The sequence below is a fragment of the Theropithecus gelada genome, chromosome 6, assembly GCF_003255815.1.
Source record: "Theropithecus gelada isolate Dixy chromosome 6, Tgel_1.0, whole genome shotgun sequence".
Lineage (NCBI taxonomy): Eukaryota > Metazoa > Chordata > Mammalia > Primates > Cercopithecidae > Theropithecus > Theropithecus gelada.
In genome coordinates, this window is record NC_037673.1 from 72300240 (window position 1) to 72318707 (window position 18468).

At 45.6% G+C, this 18468-nt stretch overlaps 1 protein-coding gene across 1 annotated transcript; it reads left to right on the forward strand.

The window, feature by feature from the left end:
• Positions 1–2344: 2344 nt before the first annotated feature.
• F2RL1 (F2R like trypsin receptor 1) lies at positions 2345–18039 on the forward strand. Its single transcript, XM_025388041.1, has 2 exons — positions 2345–2630; positions 15426–18039. Exons 1-2 carry the CDS (start codon positions 2549–2551, stop codon positions 16535–16537), a joined length of 1194 nt encoding a protein of 397 aa, XP_025243826.1. The 5' UTR covers positions 2345–2548; the 3' UTR covers positions 16538–18039.
• The last annotated feature ends 429 nt before the right edge of the window (positions 18040–18468 follow it).

The following is an 18468-nucleotide window of genomic DNA, read 5'->3' on the forward strand; positions in this document are numbered from 1 at the left end:
GAGTCTCGCGCTGTGTCACCCAGGCTGGAGTGCAGTGGCGCGATCTCGGCTCACTGCAAGCTCCGCCTCCCAGGTTCACGCCATTCTCCTGCCTCAGCCTCCGAGTAGCTGGGACTACAGGCGCCCGCCACCACGCCCGGCTAGTTTTTTTTTTTTGTATTTTTAGTAGAGACGGGGTTTCACCATGTTAGCCAGGATGGTCTCGATCTGCTGACCTCGTGATCCACCCGCCTCGGCCTCCCAAAGTGCTGGGATTACAGGCTTGAGCCACCGCGCCCGGCCCACTTCCCATTTCTTAGGTGCTTACTATATACCAGAAACTGTGCTAAGAAGTGCTTTATGGACATTTAGCAAAGTGAATCCTCACAACCACCCTACGAGAGAGGTACTAGTATCATTCCCAGATGATAGATGTAATACTAATAAGCTACAGGTGAGGAAATGGATGCTTGAATAGTTTGAAGGGACATCTTACCAATCAGTTATCTGCCCTGGGGAGGGACCTTCAGGAATGACCTGATCCGTATCGGGAGAACTGTCCGCTGTTCAGGATGTCAAAGGTTCCTGTCCTGCTTCTAGAAGTCAGCTTTTCCTGGGAGGAAAAGTGGGCATGGGCTGAAGTGAGAGCTGGGGTGCAGGTGGAGTATGAAGACTCCTCAGAGAAAGGAAATAAAATATATTTATTGAGCTTCTACCATGTATCCAACCCAGTCACTAGTCACTATTTTATCCTCAAACACCTTTAAAACACACACGTGTGTGTGTGTGTATATATATATATAGTAACTTAAAGTTTAGAAAAGATAAGTAAACTTGGGATCACACAGATATGAACAAGGGGAGAAGCCTGTCCGGGTGTGGTGGCTCATTCCTGTAATCCCAGCACTTTGGGAGGCTCAGTGGGGAGGATCGCATGAAGCCAGGAGTTCCAGACCAGACTGGACAAGATAGGGAGACCCCATTTCTATTTTCTAATATAAATTAACATAAAAAAGAGAGAAAATTTCTTTATACATTGAGCTGAAATTAAACCCCACTGTGGCTTCCACCTATTTTTGCTCTCTGGGGCTACTCAAAACACATCCAAATCCTCTTCTACAAGCGAATCCTTCAAATATTTGAAAACACCTATGTCTCCCTTCTGTGCTCTTCCGATACCAATGGTTTAAATTGGTAACAGTAGACTTTGTTTTAATAGATCTTCTAAAAAGCAAATAAAAAGTAAGACATGCTGGGTGCGGTGGCTCATGCCTGTAATCTCAGCACTTTGGGAGGTGCAAGTGGGCAGATCACGAGATCAGGAGTTCGAGACTAGCCTGACCAACATGGTGAAACCCCGTCTCTACTAAAAATATAAAAATTAGCCAGATGTGGTGGTGCACGCCTGTAACCCCAGCTGCTTGGGAGGCCAAAGAATTGCTTGAACTCAGGAGGCGGAGGTTGCAGTGAGCCGAGATGGCGCCACTGCACTCCAGCCTGGGAAACAGAACGAGATTCCGACTCGAAGAAAAAAAAAAGTAAGACATTACCAATATGATGCAAACCCTCATGCACTCATGCACTTATCCCCAACCCCACACTTCTCCTCTCCCACCCCTTCTATCTGCTCATGTATTTATTTAGCCTATGGGATCCCAATACAGAGGAGCCCTGGTGGACGCATTTATAGTGCAGCAATGAATAGAAGACAGTGGCAGTCTTAGACTAGAGTTGAAATGTGATAAACATTTATATACTGTGTTTATAAACCGTGTAACTCTAACAAATTTATCTAGTCTTTCTAAGCTCAATTTCCTCGTCCGTAAAATGGGAAGAATAATCATACTTATCGCGCTGGTTGTTATAGGGATTAAACAAGATAATTCTCTAAAGCTTTGGCACTTGGCGCTGAAAGGAGCCATTCCATGTCTTCTTTCCCGCCCCGCCCCTTGTGCTCCCCACCGCTTTCGTGGTGTCCGCAGCTGCAGCTGCCTCTACAATAAAAAACGCATCCCTCCTCCTGCAGTGTCCACCGCACCGGGAAGCCCTCTCTGTATCAGTTACCAACCAAAATTGCAGTGAGTTCGGATCGTGGCTTTCCCATAGTCAGGAAAAGTGAGGGAGACGGACGACCCGGTTCTCTAGGAGTAAGTAAAGGTTAAAGGTAGTTCGCGGCAAAACCCAGGCCGGGATTAACCCGAGGTCCCAGCGCTCCTGCTATTTGCATTCCAAAGCGGACACCTCATGCGCTCAACCCCGCCCGCAGGCGGCTCCAGCAGTCTAGGAGACCTGGCGCGCGTCCGGGGACCCGGGGGAGCAGCCGCGCAAGGCAGGTGACCGGGGGCGGGGCCAGGGCCCTCGTTCCGGTCCCGGGGCGTGGCCTCCCGCAGGTGAGTCCAGCGGCGCCTCGGGTTTCCCTGAAACCTAACCCGCCCTGGGGAGGAGCGCAGAGGCTGCGGTTAGGGACAGACGAGAGGCTGACTTTCTCTCGGTGCGTCCAGTGGAGCTCTGAGTTTCGAATCGGTGGCGACGGATTCCCAGCGCGCCCGGCGTCGGGGCTTCGGGGAGGATGTGGCGCCCCAGCGCGGCGTGGCTGCTGGGGGCCGCCATCCTGCTGGCAGCCTCTGTCTCCTGCAATGGCACCATCCAAGGTGAGAAACGTGGCCAAGGAGGCCTCTTATCGCTGAGGAGCTGGAGTCCTGGGCACGCTGGGCAGACGGTGATCCGGGCAGGTGCGCGAAAGGGGTTCTGCTGCCGGCACCCATCTCCACGAATCCCTTAGCCTCTCCTTGGTGGCTTTGATGGGGGGTCTCTGCGCCAAGGAGGCACCCAGGTGGGACATGCGGGAGCAGCTGAAGTTGGCAGAGCCCGGCAGAGGCAGAGACTTCCCCAAAGACCCCACTTCCCGTAGAGGCTGTCATGCTGGGCACCCCCAGGCGCCAGCGTGGGTTCGGGGAAAGGGAGTGAAGGAAGGAGTAGCTGTGTCTAAAGGGTACCCAGAGGACCCAGTCCCCTCCCCGGGCTTGGTTGCTTTATAAACACTAAGTCGTTAAGAGCTTTTCGCTTAGTTTCCTCTCGCTCCTGCGGGGCCGGTGGAGTTAGCGAGCTGATTGCGCAGGGCAGGGCGGAGTGGGTGGGAACCGGCGGAGTGGGTGGGAACCCGCGGCCCGGGAGCCTTCTAAATTGTTTTTTGCGCCCCCCTCCCCCAACTACTGGAAGCCTTTCTTCGGGTTCTGCCCCTGGCGTTCGAGATCCACCCGGGGCCCGCGGCTCCTGGCATCCACGGTGGAAGGCCCGGGGTATGAAATTCAGGGCTGGACTCTGCTGGGTTCTGGTGGTAATGAGCGCTCAGGCCCGTTGGGCGTCACGAGGATTTACGAGCGGAACTTTTTGGACGCTGCCTTATATTTGACCAGTTGACTCTCTGGGCCTTGGGTTCCGGGACTTGCCTAGTGTGCCACCCGGAGCGACCACTGGCTGCCACCCAGGTCTGCAGGCCGAAGGCTGGCCGCCCTGGGAACAGAGCAGCACTTGCGCCCGGCCGCCGCGTTCCTTGGGTGTACTGCTCCGGGTTTGCTCGAACTTGTACTGCTCGGACGGAATGTGTTCTTCCGGGCCCAGCAGGCCTCGCTGTAGCCGTGGGGGATGTTTGACCTGCGATCGCGCCACTGTGATCCTAACCGAGGCCCCGCTGTTTGGGGCAGCCTGGGTAGCAAAGGGAGGTTTTAATTTCCCTCAGATGTTCAGACTTTCCGTAAAAGGCATTTCTCACTTTTATCCACCTCTTCATAAAGAGGAGGTAAAAGAGCAAGTCACAGTGGGTTGGAATTAGATGGAAGAATGTGATTCTTTTCCCTCTTCACTTAGGGAAAAGGGTGTTGTGTAAGCTTGAAAACTGTGCACTGCTGATATATTTTTTATTAATCAGCATCAGAATAAAGGCATTTAGTTCCAGGAAGTATTGAAAACTGTAATAAACACCTCTCCTCTATGTCCTTTAAAGTTGGGAACTTAAAATTCAGGAGCAGGCCGGGCGCGGTGGCTCAAGCCTGTAATCCCAGCACTTTGGGAGGCCGAAACGGGTGGATCACGAGGTCAGGAGATCGAGACCATCCTGGCTAACACGGTGAAACCCCGTCTCTACTAAAAAAAATACAAAAAAATAGCCGGGCGAGGTGGTGGGCGCCTGTAGTCCCAGCTACTCGGGAGGCTGAGGCAGGAGAATGGCGTGAACCCGGGAGGCGGAGCTTGCAGTGAGCTGAGATCCGGCCACTGCACTCCAGCCTGGGCGACAGAGCAAGACTCCGTCTCAAAAAAAAAAAAAAAAAAAAATTCAGGAGCAAAGGTTAGTATGTGCAAACTTTAAAAAAATACGTGTTGGTATAAATGATTCAACATCTTTATGATTCAGAGGTCCCTCTAGGAAGCATGCCCCGATTATTTGGCTTGTTCTTGTTTACCCCTCTTGATGGGGGATTGGGAGATCCCTGGAGTATAAGGCGAACTTGATTTGACAATAAGGAAAAATCAGGTTACTTGTTAACTAGAGCCACTTAATATTGCACCTTGTTCCTCATCCTCCCCCCACCATACTTTTATTCCCTTGCAGGGTAACTTTCCCAAAGGGTTCGCGAAGTAACACTGAGAATTGATTTAGGCAGATGGAGCTTTCCTCCCACCTTAAAACTAAACTGATTTTAGTAAATACCGTGTCAGCAAAGCTTTTCTGCCCTCAGGGTAGATCTTTGCTCACTGCCTTTTAACCAGTCCTTCTGCGTGCCCCTCAGGTGGCTGCAAGGCCGATTTGGGGTTTGATTTTCTTCCCAAAGCCTCACTCCGAAAGACTGCCTCATAGAAAGGAACTCAGCCTAGATCACAGCCTTCTCAGGGTACAGGTGAGGGACACTGAATTGGGGAGGAGGCAAGGCAAGGAAAACACTTGGAAGTCGCGGCCCCTCTTTCCCCTCACAATAGTAATTGGTAATTATTTGGGTAAATATGTTTAATACATGTCCTCACTGCATCGTTAACTCCTGCAGGCAGGGGACCCTACCATCCTTTCCATCATGTCTAGCATAGTCTCATCACCTATGGGACCTCAGTAAATAGCAGATGAATGAAGTGAGGAGTCTTGCCCAGAGTACCCTGGCTGGTCCATGTGGTGTTCATTTCAGTCAGCTTCTCTCTGCCACTTACTTATTTTTTTCCACCATTTTACAGGCCTAGGTCATTCCATTTATCTTTTTGAGACTGGAACTTCTGTTTTCTTTATAATTGGTTTGGTGTTTTTTTTGTTGTTGTTGTTTTGTTTTTTGAGTCTCATTCTGTTGCCCAGGCTGGAGTGCAGTGGTGCGATTTTGGCTCATTGCAACCTCCACCTCTCCCTGGCTCAAGGAAATCTCCTGCCTCAGCCTCCCAAGTAGCTGGGACTACAGGCATGCACTGCCACCCCCAGGTAATTTTTTTTTTAGAGGGAGTCTCTCTCTGTCGCCCAGGCTGGAGTGCAGTGGCATGATTTCAGCTCACTGCAACCTCCGCCTCCCGGGTTCAAGCAATTCTCCTGTCTCAGCCTCCTGAGTAGCTGGGGCTACAGGCACCCGCCACCATGCCCGGCTAAGTTTTGTATTTTTAGTAGAGGCAGGGTTTCACTATATTGGTCAGTCTGATCTCAAACTCCTGACCTCAGGTGATCCACCCGCCTTCAGCCTCCCGAAGTGCTGGGATTACTATAGCCCTAGCTATAATTGTTTTTTAAATTATAAAAACAATATGTGATCACTAGGGAAAAATGAGCCAAAACAAAAAAAGGAAAAATTTAATTAAATCACCCTGAAATTCAGTACCAAAGTAGCCAGTGCTAACATTTCAGCTTATGTCTTTTCCCACTCTTTATTACATCCATGCACAAAATATGTATTCACAAATACAGAAAATATGTTTGTGCAAGTATGGGATTATGTAAGCAGATCAGTATCATGTCAATACATATAAAACATTTTTAACGACTCCAAAATGTTATAGAAGGATGTATCAATTTTAAAAATTAGTCCTCTGTTGATAGACATGTGGTATTTCCAGTTTTTCTTTTTTTTCTTTCCCCTGAGATGGAATCTCGCTCTGTCACCCAAGCTGTAGTGCAGTGGCACAATCTTGGCTCACTGCAACCTCTACCTACCAGGTTCAAGTGATTCTCAGGCCTCAGCCTCCAGAGTACCTGGGACTACAGGCGCACACCACCACACCCAACTAATTTTGCATTTTTGGTATAAATGGGGTTTTGCCATGTTGGCCAGGCTGGTCTCGAACTCCTGTCCTCAAGTGATCCACCTGCCTCAGCCTCCCAAAGTGCTGGGATTATAGGCATGAGCCACCGTCCCTGGCCAAAGTTTTGTAAAATGACAGAACACTGCAATGAACTGGAAGATAGGACTTTAAATTTGATCCTTTTGCTTGCCTTGTAGTTACTAAGTAACCTTGATAGATGATGTTTTAGTAAATCTGTATTTGACATTCTTATGGTTTCATTAGCTTGGCAAGTGTTGGGGAAAACAGTTCATTCTGAAAGAACACTTGTGAAAATGTACTAAAAGTTTAGGGAGGGGCACCCCACAATTGAAACCTTTGTTTTTTCAGTCTGTGCTCCCAAAGATTGGGAGCAGAAAAGAACATTTGGGGTGAGGGGATCATAGAGAACAAACAGGGTGAAAGGAAGTGAGTTAATGCAAATAAAGTACTTGTTTTACACTTGGTTTGATGGGGAGGTTGGGCCACAAGAGGAGTATACTTAAAGTAAAAATTAAATTAAAAATTTTAGACTGGGCGCAGTGGCTCACGCCTGTAATCCCAGCACTTTGGAAGTCGAGGCAGGCAGATCACGAGGTCAGGAGATCGAGACCATCCTGGCTAACACGGTGAAACCCAGTCTCTACAAAAAATACAAAAAATTAGCCGGGCGTGGTGGCGGGCGCTTGTAGTCCAAGCTACTCGGCAGCTGAGGCAGGAGAATGGCGTGAACCCAGGAGGTGGAGCTTGCAGTGAGCCGAGGTGGTGCTGCTGCACTCCAGCCTGGGCAACAGAGCGAGACTCTGTGTCAAAAAAAAAAAAAAAAAAAAAGTTTTACATGCAGATTTTCCCAAAAATTGTGTAAATTAGAAGGGTCTAAAAAAAAAAGTGAAACTCATACTTTCTGTTCTCCAATTTCAGCACAACTTCTCAGGTTTTGTTTGTTTGGTTGGTTGGTTGGCTGGTTTGTTGGTTGGTTGGTTGTTTTTTTTTTTGAGATGGAGTCTCGCTCTGTTGCCCAGGCTGGAGTGCAGTGGTGTGATCTCAGCTCACTGCAACCTGTGCCTCCCAGGTTGAAGTGATTCTCCTGCCTCAGCCTCTCAAGTAGCTGGGATTACAGATGTGCACCAACACCTCCGGCTAATTTTTGTACTTTTAGTAAAGCCAGAATTTTGCCATGTTGGCCAGGCTGGTCTTGAACTCCTGACCTCAAGTGATCCGCCTACCTTGGCCTCCCAAAGTGCTGAGATTACAGGGGTGCCTGGCCATCAGCTCAACTTCTCTATGCATAAATGATTTATAGGAATAGACGGAGCGTACTGTACTGTACGTACTGTGCTATGATTTATCTTTTTTTATCTAATCTATTCAGTCAGTGTATAGAAATTTGTACAAACTTTTTTTTTTTTTTTTTTTTTTTTTTGAGATGGTGCCTTGCTCTGTTGCCCAGGCTGGAGTGCAGTGGTGCGATCTCGGCTCACTGCATGCTCTGCCTCCCGGGTTTACGCCATTATCCTGCGGCTAATTTTTTGTATTTTTAGTAGAGACGGCGTTTCACCGTGTTAGCCAGGATAGTCTCGATCTCCTGACCTTGTGATCCGCCCACCTCAGCCTCCCAAAGTGTTGGGATTACAGGCGTGAGCCACTGCGCCCGGCCCTGTACAAACTTTTGTAGGAGGGGTAATTGAACTAGTCCTCCCCACCGCACTACTGCCCCCTCGCCCCCTGCAACCCCGCTTTTTTTTTAAAAGAGACTGGTTCTGGCTGTCACCCAGGCTGGAGTGCAGTGGCAGGATCATAGCTCACTGTAACCATCTCAGCTCCCAAGTAGCTGGGGCTATGGCTAGGTTGCCATTATGCCTGACCTGAACTACTCCCCCTCTTCCCGCCCACCCCCAAACCCCAGATGGAGTCTTGCTCTGTCACCCAGGTTGGAGTGCAGTGGTGTGATCTCAGCTCACAGCAACCTCCGCCTCCCAGGTTCAAGCCATTCTCCTGCTTCAGCCTCCCAAGTAGCTGGGATTACAGGTGCCCGCCACCACACCCAGCTAATTTTTGTATTTTTAGTAGAGATGGGGTTTCACCACGTTGGCCAGGCTGATCTCAAACTCCTGATCTCATGATCCTCCCGCCTTAGCCTCCCAAAACGCTTGAATTATAGGTGTGAGCCACTGCGCCAGGCCCTGAACTACTCCCCTTTTTGATAGATGTTGAAATTAATACCCTGTTTCACCATGCTAGACAACGTTCCAGTAAATATTCTTGTACATAGAATAACTTTGTGCACTTTAGCTGGTAGGTGCAGGGCAAATTCCTAGAAGTAAATTGCTAGGTCATATGGCAAATACATTTAAAATTTTGATATGTTTTGCCAAATTACCCACCAAAAATATTATACCAATTTATACTCCTTTGAGATACAAAATTCAAATAATATAGAGAGGTGTAAAATAAAAGAAAAGTTCTCTTGTCCCCAGCTATTCTACTTCACAGAGCCAGCCACTTTTTATTGTTTGGTGGATATCCTTCTAGACTTCAGATTTTGCAAATTGTACATTATACTTTTCTTTCTTTTTTTTTTTTGAGACAGAGTCTTGCTCTGTCGCCAGGCTGAAGTGCAGTGGTGTGATCTCGGCTCACTGCAACCTCCGCCTGCTGGGTTCAAGTAATTCTCCTGCCTCAGCCTCCCAAGTAGCTGGGAGTACAGGCACACGCCACTACGCCCAGCTAATTTTTATATTTTTTAGTAGAGATGGGGTTTCACCATGTTGGCCAGGATGGTCTCGATCTCTTGATCTCGTGATATGCCCGCCTTGGCCTCCCAAAGGGCTGGGATTACAGGCGTGAGCCACCGTGCCCAGCCAGTTTCTTTTTTCAATTGACTGTTTATTGTGGTTGTCTTTCCATTTCAATATTATTGGCTAGTACAATGTCTACCCTTAGTGACAGGGACGATGCCAGGGACATGCTAAGTTAGGAATAGGAATAAGGAGCTGTTTGTAACTGAGTAGGGGATGCTGCCTTTAGCATCTGTGAGTGTGTATTTTTGCACACTTGGGCAATAATTGTTTATTACAGCCCTAGAAATGGGAATATAATTGTAGCCAGACACTTTATATGTGTTTAAACTTCATTTGTGCAGTTAGTCTCTCCTCAACTCTGTGAAATAGAAATGATTTTACCTGGTTGACAATTGGGAGCTGGGATAGTATCGGTTCTCTAGACAAGCTCTGTGAGTTTTGGTGAGTGGTAAGGACACTGTACAGAGTCAGAGCCCATGCACTGGGCTGAAAGGGCTTCAGAGACCTTCAAGTAGCGTCTTGACATTTACCAGTGTTATAGAACAGTTAATACCAACAATAGTTTTGATGGAGACCATTAAAGGTTATATGTTGAAATATTCTAAGAAAAAAAATCCATTTAAAAAAAAAAATTGTTATATTGCCTTTCCTTGTTCCTTTTTTGGTCTTTATTTTAGTGTTCTTATTTAAAATAGATTTTGAGCACTCTTTATGTGAGCTTTCCTGACTTGGTACATGCTTATTTTTATGGAGAATTTTAATCTTATAGCAGTATACTATTATAGTGAATTCCATGTACCCACCACTCAACTTCAATAATTATTAACTGTTGGCTAATCTTGTTTCATCTATTCCCCAACCCACCTCCCACTCCTCTTCCCTGTTATTTCTTTTCTGTTTTTTTCCCTTTCCTATGATACTGAGCCTGTGTTTTTTTTTTAACAGCTTTACCAAGAATTCCATATCAGATAATTTACACACCATACAATTCACCCCTTTAAACTGTACAATTTAGTGGCTTTTAGTGTATTCATAGAATTATTCAACCATTACCACAAACACTTTCAGAACATTTTTATTACTCTGGAAGAAACACCTTAGCTGGCTGGGCGCGGTGGCTCAAGCCTGTAATCCCAGCACTTTGGGAGGCCGAGACGGGCGGATCACGAGGTCAGGAGATCGAGACCATCCTGGCTAACACGGTGAAACCCCGTCTCTACTAAAAAAAATACAAAAAACTAGCCGGGCGAGGTGGCGGGCGCCTGTAGTCCCAGCTACTCGGGAGGCTGAGGCAGGAGAAGGGCGTAAACCCAGGAGGCGGAGCTTGCAGTGAGCTGAGATCCGGCCACTGCACTCCAGCCTGGGCCACAGAGCGAGACTCCGTCTCAAAAAAAAAAAAAACAAAACAAAAAAAAGAAACACCTTAGCTGTCATTCACCAATCTTCCAGTCTTAGCCCTTGGCAAACGATTCTCCTGCCTCAGCCTCCCAAGTAGCTGGGACTATAGGCGTGTGCCACCACACCCAGCTAATTTTTGTATTTTTAGTAGAGATGGGGTTTCACCATGTTAGCTAGGCTGGTCTCAAACCCCTGACCTCGTGATCCGCCTGCCTCGGCCTCCCAAATTGCTGGGATTACAGGCATGAGTCACCGCATCCAGCCATATAGTAACTCTTTAACCATTTGAGGAACTGCCAGATAATTTCCCACAATAACTGTACGTTTTATTTTATTTTATTTATTTTAAATAGACATGGTTTCACTCTGTCGCCCAGGCTGGAGTGCAGTGGCGCGATCTTGGCTCACTGCAACCTATGCCTCCTGGTTCAAATGATTCTCCTGTCTCACCCTCCCAAGTTGCTGGGATTACAGGTGTATGCCACCATGCCTGGCTAATTTTTGTATTTTTAGTACAGGTGGGGTTTCACCATGTTGGCCAGGCTGGTCTCGAACTCCTGACCTCAGGTGATCTACCCACCTCGGCCTCCCATAGTGCTGGAATTAGAAGTGTGAGCCACTCTGCCCAGCCGTGCGCCATTTTGTATTCCTACCAGCAGTGTCTGAGGGTTTCAATTCCTGTGGTTGTGAAATAAATCTCAGATATCATTTCATCCTAAAATATTTTAGAATGTATTAATAAAGTATGAGGGATTTCTTTTTCAAATATAAACATAATGCCATTATAGTATCTACTAACATTAATTTTTAATATAATCAAATATTCAGTCAGTATTCAAATTTCTTTTTTTCTTTTTTTTTAAGAGACAAGGGCCTTACTCTGTCACCCAGAGTGGAGTGCAGTGGTGCAATCTCACTGAATCATTGAACTCCTGGTCTCAAGTGATCCTCCCATTTCAGCTTTCCAAGTAGCCAGGACTACAGGTGTGCGCCACCATGCCTGGCTAATTTTTTTTTTTTTTTAATGTTTTGTAGAGACAGGGTCTTGCTATGTTGGCCAGGCTGGTCTCAAACTCTTGGCCTCAAGCAATCCTTCCACCTCAGCCTCAAAAAGCACTGGGATTATAGGCATGAACAACCATGTCTGGCTCTGCGTTCAAATTTCTAATTGTCTCATAAATGTCATTTTAGGCCGGGTGCAGTGGCTCATGCCTGTAATTCCAGCACTTTGGGAGGCTGAGGTGGGCAGATCACTTGAGATCAGGAGTTCGAGACCAGCCTGACCAACATGGTGATACCCCATCTCTACTAAAAATACAAAAATTAGCTGGGTATAGTGGTGCGCACCTGTAATCCCAGCTACTTGGGAGACTGAGGCAGGAGAATTGCTTGAACCTGGGAGATGGAGGTTGCAGTGAACCAAGATTGTACCACTGCCCTCCAGCCTGGCTGACAGAGTGAGACTCCATCTCCAAAAAAAAAAAAAAAAGTATTTTTATGGTTTGTTTGACTGATATGTCTTTCAGATCTTCTACTCTATAAATTTCACCTCCACACCTTTCTTTTCCTTTCTTCTTCTTCTTTTTTTTTTTTTTTAAGAGATGGGGTCTTGCTATGTTGCCCAGGCTGGTCTTAAATCCCTGGTCTCAATAAATCCTCCTGCTTTGGCCTCCCAAAGTGCTGGGTATTGAAGGTGTGAGGTACTGTGCCTGGCTCTCTTTCTTATTTTTTGCCTTATAATTTATATTTTGTGAAAAACAGGCCCTTATCCTGTAGCAGTTCCCAGAGTCTCGATTTTACTGACTACATTCGTAGTGTTTAACACTTTGCCGCCTTCATTTCCATTAATTTGGTGTTGGATACATCCCACAATAACTGCACCAGTTGCTCAGTCTATAATGCTGATCAAGCACTGAATCCAACACCAAATTAATTTCCAGTGTGTTACTTTCTAATTGTTACATTGTTGTAATTCTAAGTTAAGTGGCCTGTGAAATCAATGTTAAAGAATAATAACTGGCTTTTTATGATAATGGAATAGAATACAATAGAAAGTATCAGTGCACCCTGTATAATAAGAATAATTATTATTTTGTGAAACTTTTCCACCATGGATATGTGTATTGGGAAATGGGTTACTATGTAGAATATGGTTCTTAGGCGTTATGGTCAAATATTTGAAGAACACTGTAATATGTAGGATTTTTTTAAAATTTAAAAACAACATATGTTCTTTTTGAAGAATTATTGAAAAAAAAATAGAACCATTAGAAATAGGACTATCCTAGGCATATTAGTTTCTTGTGGCTACCGTAACAAATTGCCATATACTAAATAAATATGTAAAACAACACATTTATTCTGTCAGTTCTGGAGGCCAGAAGTCTGAAATCAAGGAATTGGGGCCACACGCCCTCCAAATGCTCTAAGGGGGAGTCCGTTCCTTGCCTTTTCCAGCTTGCAGTGGCTGCCGGCATCTTGGCATTCTTGGCCTATTCCTTGACGTGACTCCAATCTCTGCCTCCATTCTCATGTCACTCACTCCTCTGGCTTCTCTTTTTCTGCGTGTTACAGATCTCTTTCTGCCTTTCTCTTTTTTTGTTGTGGTTTGATACAGACTTTAACTCTGTCGCCCAGGCTGGAGTGCAGTGGCACAACCTTGGCTCACTGCAACCTCTGCCTCCTGGGTTCAAGCGATTCTCCTGCTTCAGCCTCCCAAGTAGCTGGAACTACAGGCACACGCCACCACACCTGGCTAATTTTTGTATTTTCAGTAGAGACAGGATTTCACCATGTTGGCCATGCTTGTCTTGAACTCCTGACCTCAAGTGATCTGCCCACCTTAGCCTCCCAAAGTGCTGGGATTACAGGCGTGAGCCACCGCGCCACGCCTCTGCCTTTATCTTAAAAAAGATACTTGTCGTTGGATTTAGGGCCCACCTAGATAACCCAGGGAGATTTTCTCATCTCAGGATCCTTAATTCTATCTGCAAAGACCTTTTTGCTAAATAATGTTCACGGAGTCTGGGGATTAGGACATAGACTTCTCTTTTGGGAGTACCACCTTTCAACCCACTACACTAAGTGAAAAGTGAAATGTTGATCTCTACATCCCCCAACACTCCACCCAGGCTAGCATCCCAAATAGAAGCGTTAAGATGTGAAAAATTCTGCGGAACATTAGTGTAAAGCTTCTAGTGGAAAAATGATGACCAAGCATAACATTATGAGATCAGAGCATAAGTGGGTTTAATATCCTCCCTGGTAATCTGCAGTGCCAGTATTGCCCTGTCTTCTCTGCCTGGTGAGGCCTACTTTTCCCCAGAATTAGAGTAAAATTCTTCGCTATCCTTAAATTGTCCTTATTTACTCCTGCAGGTTCATGAATACTTAGGGGCAGAATGTAGGGAGGACATGCCATTCATTTCTTTGTGGTTTTTAAGATCAACTTCATAATATAAGAGAGGGAGAACAAGTTAGCTTGTCATGCTACATGCTTGGAAGTCAGAACACAAATCTGTCATCAGTACAGCCACCTGTCCAGGCCAGACAGTTTCCCTGCCAGCTGGCCTCCATGGGACGTTCTCCAGGAAGCCAGCACATGAACAGGGGAAATCCCTGGCAACTGTTGAGGCTATCCTTGTGGGTGAAAAGGGAATGTCCCTTGTGGTCCTGGGAATCTCCCTGTGGCAAGGTCTGAGTAGGGTATGATGAATTGACTAGGCCAGGATGGATCCTGGCTCAAGACTAGAGTGGAATAGAAGGCCATTATGAAGTGAGAAATTAGAAAACTGGTGTCAGGAGGGGGATCGCTATTTTACACACTTGAGAATTTGGAAAGGAATTACTGCACATTCCTAAACTGATGTCTCTGTTACCCAGGCTGAAGTGCAGTGGCATGATCTTGGATCACTGCAACCTCCACCTTCCGGGTTCAAGCAATTCTCCTGCCTCAGCCTCCTAAGTAGCTGGGATTACAGGCGCGCCTGGCTAATTTTTGTGTTTTTAATAGAGTCGGGGTTTTGCCATGTTAGCCAGGCTGGTCTCAAACTCCTGACCTCAGGTGATCCGCCTGCCTCAGCCTCCCAAAGTGCTCAGATTATAGGTGTGAGCCACATGCCCAGCCAAACCAAATTTTACTAATTGATAAATCAAAGGACTGTTGTTGGTCATGTGATAAGAATAGCTAGAGCTGGGTGTGATGTCTCATTCCTGTAATTCCAGCACTTTGGGAGGCTAAGATGGGAGGATCACTTGAAGCCAGGAGTTCAAGACCAGCTAAGTTAACATAGCAAGACCCCATCTCTAAAAAAATAAAAATAAGTAAAATAAAAAGAATAACTGGGGACTAATGAATGTGGACAGTTTGTAAAAATAAATTGAAATATTGTTAGTCTTCTTTATATTCCTAGAAATCAATGTTCCACATGTATCCCACAACTCCTTACAACTCCCAGATACAAAAATACTCACTGTAAGAAAAAAACCCCATAAAACCAAACTAAACCAGACAATAGAAATCCCAATAATCTCATTACACAAAGAAAAGCCCCTATAAGCATTTTGTGTAATCCTCTAATAGTATATTTCTGTTTTCATCTAAGGTACTTTTATTTGAGGCTGGGCTCAGTGGCTCACACTTGTAATCTCACCACTTTGGGAGGCTGAAGTGGGAGAATCTTAAGGCCAGGAGTTTGAGAAGAGCCTGGGCAACATAGCGAGATCCTATCTCTACAAAAAGTAAAAAATTAGCCGGGTGTGGTGGTGCGTGCCTGTGGCCTGGCAGTTCAGGAGGATTGCTCGAGCCCAAAAGTTTGAGGCTGCGGTACATTATGATCGTTCCAGTACGCTCCAGCCTGGGTACATTAAAAAATGAATAAATGAATGTACTTTCATTTGAACAAATCAGTGTTACTGCTGAAACATTTATTTCTGTAATGACCCTTGTCTTCCTTTCTTGTACAGGAACCAATAGATCTTCTCAAGGAAGAAGCCTTATTGGTAGGGTTGATGGCACATTCCACGTCACTGGAAAAGGAGTTACAGTTGAACAAGCCTTTTCTGTGGATGAGTCTTCTGCATCTGTCCTCACTGGAAAACTGACCACTGTCTTCCTTCCAATTGTCTACACAATTGTATTTGTGGTGGGTTTGCCAAGTAATGGCATGGCCCTGTGGGTCTTTCTTTTCCGAACTAAGAAGAAGCACCCTGCTGTGATTTACATGGCCAATCTGGCCTTGGCTGACCTCCTCTCTGTCGTCTGGTTCCCCTTGAAGATTGCCTATCACATACATGGCAACAATTGGATTTACGGGGAAGCTCTTTGTAACATGCTTATTGGCTTTTTCTATGGCAACATGTACTGTTCCATTCTCTTCATGACCTGCCTCAGTGTACAGAGGTATTGGGTCATCGTGAACCCCATGGGGCACTCCAGGAAGAAGGCAAACATTGCCATTGGCATCTCCCTGGCAATATGGCTGCTGATTCTGCTGGTTACCATCCCCTTGTATGTCGTGAAGCAGACCATCTTCATTCCAGCCCTGAACATCACGACCTGTCACGATGTTTTGCCTGAGCAGCTCTTGGTGGGAGACATGTTCAATTACTTCCTCTCTCTGGCCATTGGGGTTTTTCTGTTCCCAGCCTTCCTCACAGCCTCTGCCTACGTGCTGATGATCAGAATGCTGCGATTTTCTGCCATGGATGAAAACTCACAGAAGAAAAGGAAGAGGGCCATCAAACTCATTGTCACTGTCCTGGCCATGTACCTGATCTGCTTCACTCCTAGTAACCTTCTGCTCGTGGTGCATTATTTTCTGATTAAGAGCCGGGGTCAGAGCCATGTCTATGCCCTGTACCTTGTAGCCCTCTGCCTCTCTACCCTCAACAGCTGCATCGACCCCTTTGTCTATTACTTTGTTTCACATGATTTCAGGGATCATGCAAAGAACGCTCTTCTTTGCAGAAGTGTCCGCACTGTAAAGCAGATGCAAGTATCCCTCACCTCACAGAAACACTCCAGGAAGTCCAGCTCTTACTCTTCAAGTTCAACCACCGTTAAGACCTCCTATTGAGTTTCCTGAGTCCTCAGATGGGAATTGCACCAGAGGATGTGGAGCCTGTTTAATGTTATGGGGACATGTCTCTTATTTCCTAACCAAACGCATCTCACCGCATACCATGTGGATGCAGCACCTCTTAGGATTGCTAGGAGCTCCCCAGTTTGCATGAGAAAAGTAGTACCTCAAATTAACATCAGTGTCCGTTTCAGAATTCCTCTACTCAGATGTCCCCAGAAACTGAACCAACAGAAGCAGACTTTTCAGAAGATGGTAAAGACAGAAACCCAGTAACTTGCAAAAAGTAGACTTGGTGTGAAGACTCACTTCTCAGCTGAAATTATATATATATATATATATAACATCTGGGATCGTGATAGACTTGTTAGGGCTTCAAGGCCCTCGGAGATGATCAGTCCAATCGAATGACCTTACAAATGAGGAAATCAAGATAAATGAACTACCAGAATCAGGTTTCCAATCAACAGCAGTGAGTTGGGATTGGACAGTAGAATTTCAATGTCCAGTGAGTGAGGTTCTTGTACCACTTCATCAAAATCATTATGGATCTTGGCTGGGTGCGGTTCCTCATGCCTGTAATCCCAGCACTTTGGGAGGCCAAGGCAGGCAGATCACTTGAGGTCAGGAGTTTGAGACCAGCTTGGCCATCATGGCAAAACCTCGTCTCTACTAAAAATACAAAAGTTAACCAGGTGTGGTGGTGCACATCTGTAATCGCAGTTACTCAGGGGGCTGAGGCACAAGAATCAAGTATCACTTTAACTCAGGAGGCAGAGGTTGCAGTGAGCTGAGATCGCACCACTGCATTCCAGCTTGGGTGATAAAATAAAATAGTCATGGATTTTGTTAAAATGCAGATTCCTCAGATTCAGTAATGAGAGCTCAGACTCTGGGAACAGGGCCCAGGAATCTGTGTGGTACAAACCTGCATGATGTTTATGCACACGAAGATTTGAGAACCATTGTTCTAAATGCTGCTTCCATTTGACAATGATAGTTTTCAAAAAGAGAAGCAAACAGTGGTGTCTCTTTTATGTTCAGCTTATAATGAAATCTGTTTGTTGACTTATTAGGACTTTGAATTATTTCTTTATTAACTCTTTGAGCTTTTGTATATATTATTATTTAAGAAAAATACAATCAGGATTTTAAACATGTAAATACAAATTTTGTATAACTTTTTATGACTTCAGTGAAATTTTCAGGTAGTCTGAGTAATAGATTGTTTTGCCACTTACAATAGCATTTACCACTTAGTATTTTAAAAAATTATTGTTGGAGTATTTATTGTCAGTTTTGTTCACTTGTTATCTAATACGAAATTATAAAACTTTCAGAGAGTTTGGACCACATCTCTTTGGAAAATAGTTTGCAACATATTTAAAAGGTACTTGATGCCAAACTGACTTTATACAATGATTGTATTTGTGACTTTTAAAAATAATTATTTTATTGTGTAATTGATTTATAAATAACATAACTTTTTTTACAGCTTATTTCTGAGTTGTGTGTTTGTTTTGAGGGAAGGAGTGAGAGAAGGGAGGCAACAGCTTCACCCCTCTAAAAGGAAATGATGGACACTCACACCAAACTCTGTGACAACTGTTTTTCATTTAAAAATGTTTTTAGAGGACTGGCGCTGTGGCTCATGCGTGTAGTCCCAGCACTTTGGGAGGCCGAGGTGGGTGGATCACCCGAGGTCAGGAGTTCAAGACCAGCCTGGCCAACATGGCAAGATCCTGTCTCTACTAAAAATACAAAAATTAGTTGGGCATGGTGGCAAGTTCCTGTAATTCCCAGCTACTTGGGAGGCTGAGGCAGGAGAATCGCTTGAACCTGGGAGGCGGAGCTTGCAGTGAGCCGAGATTGTGCCACTGCACTCCAGCCTGGTGACAGAGTGAGACTCCGTCTCAAAAAAAAAATAA

Bases quoted from the DNA above. Each gene is read 5' to 3' on its own strand.
- F2RL1 (XM_025388041.1), top strand. From the start codon at position 2,549: ATGTGGCGCCCCAGCGCGGCGTGGCTGCTGGGGGCCGCCATCCTGCTG. The intron at 2,631-15,425 runs GTGAGAAACGTG...TTTCTTGTACAG, and splicing joins CTGCAATGGCACCATCCAAG to GAACCAATAGATCTTCTCAA.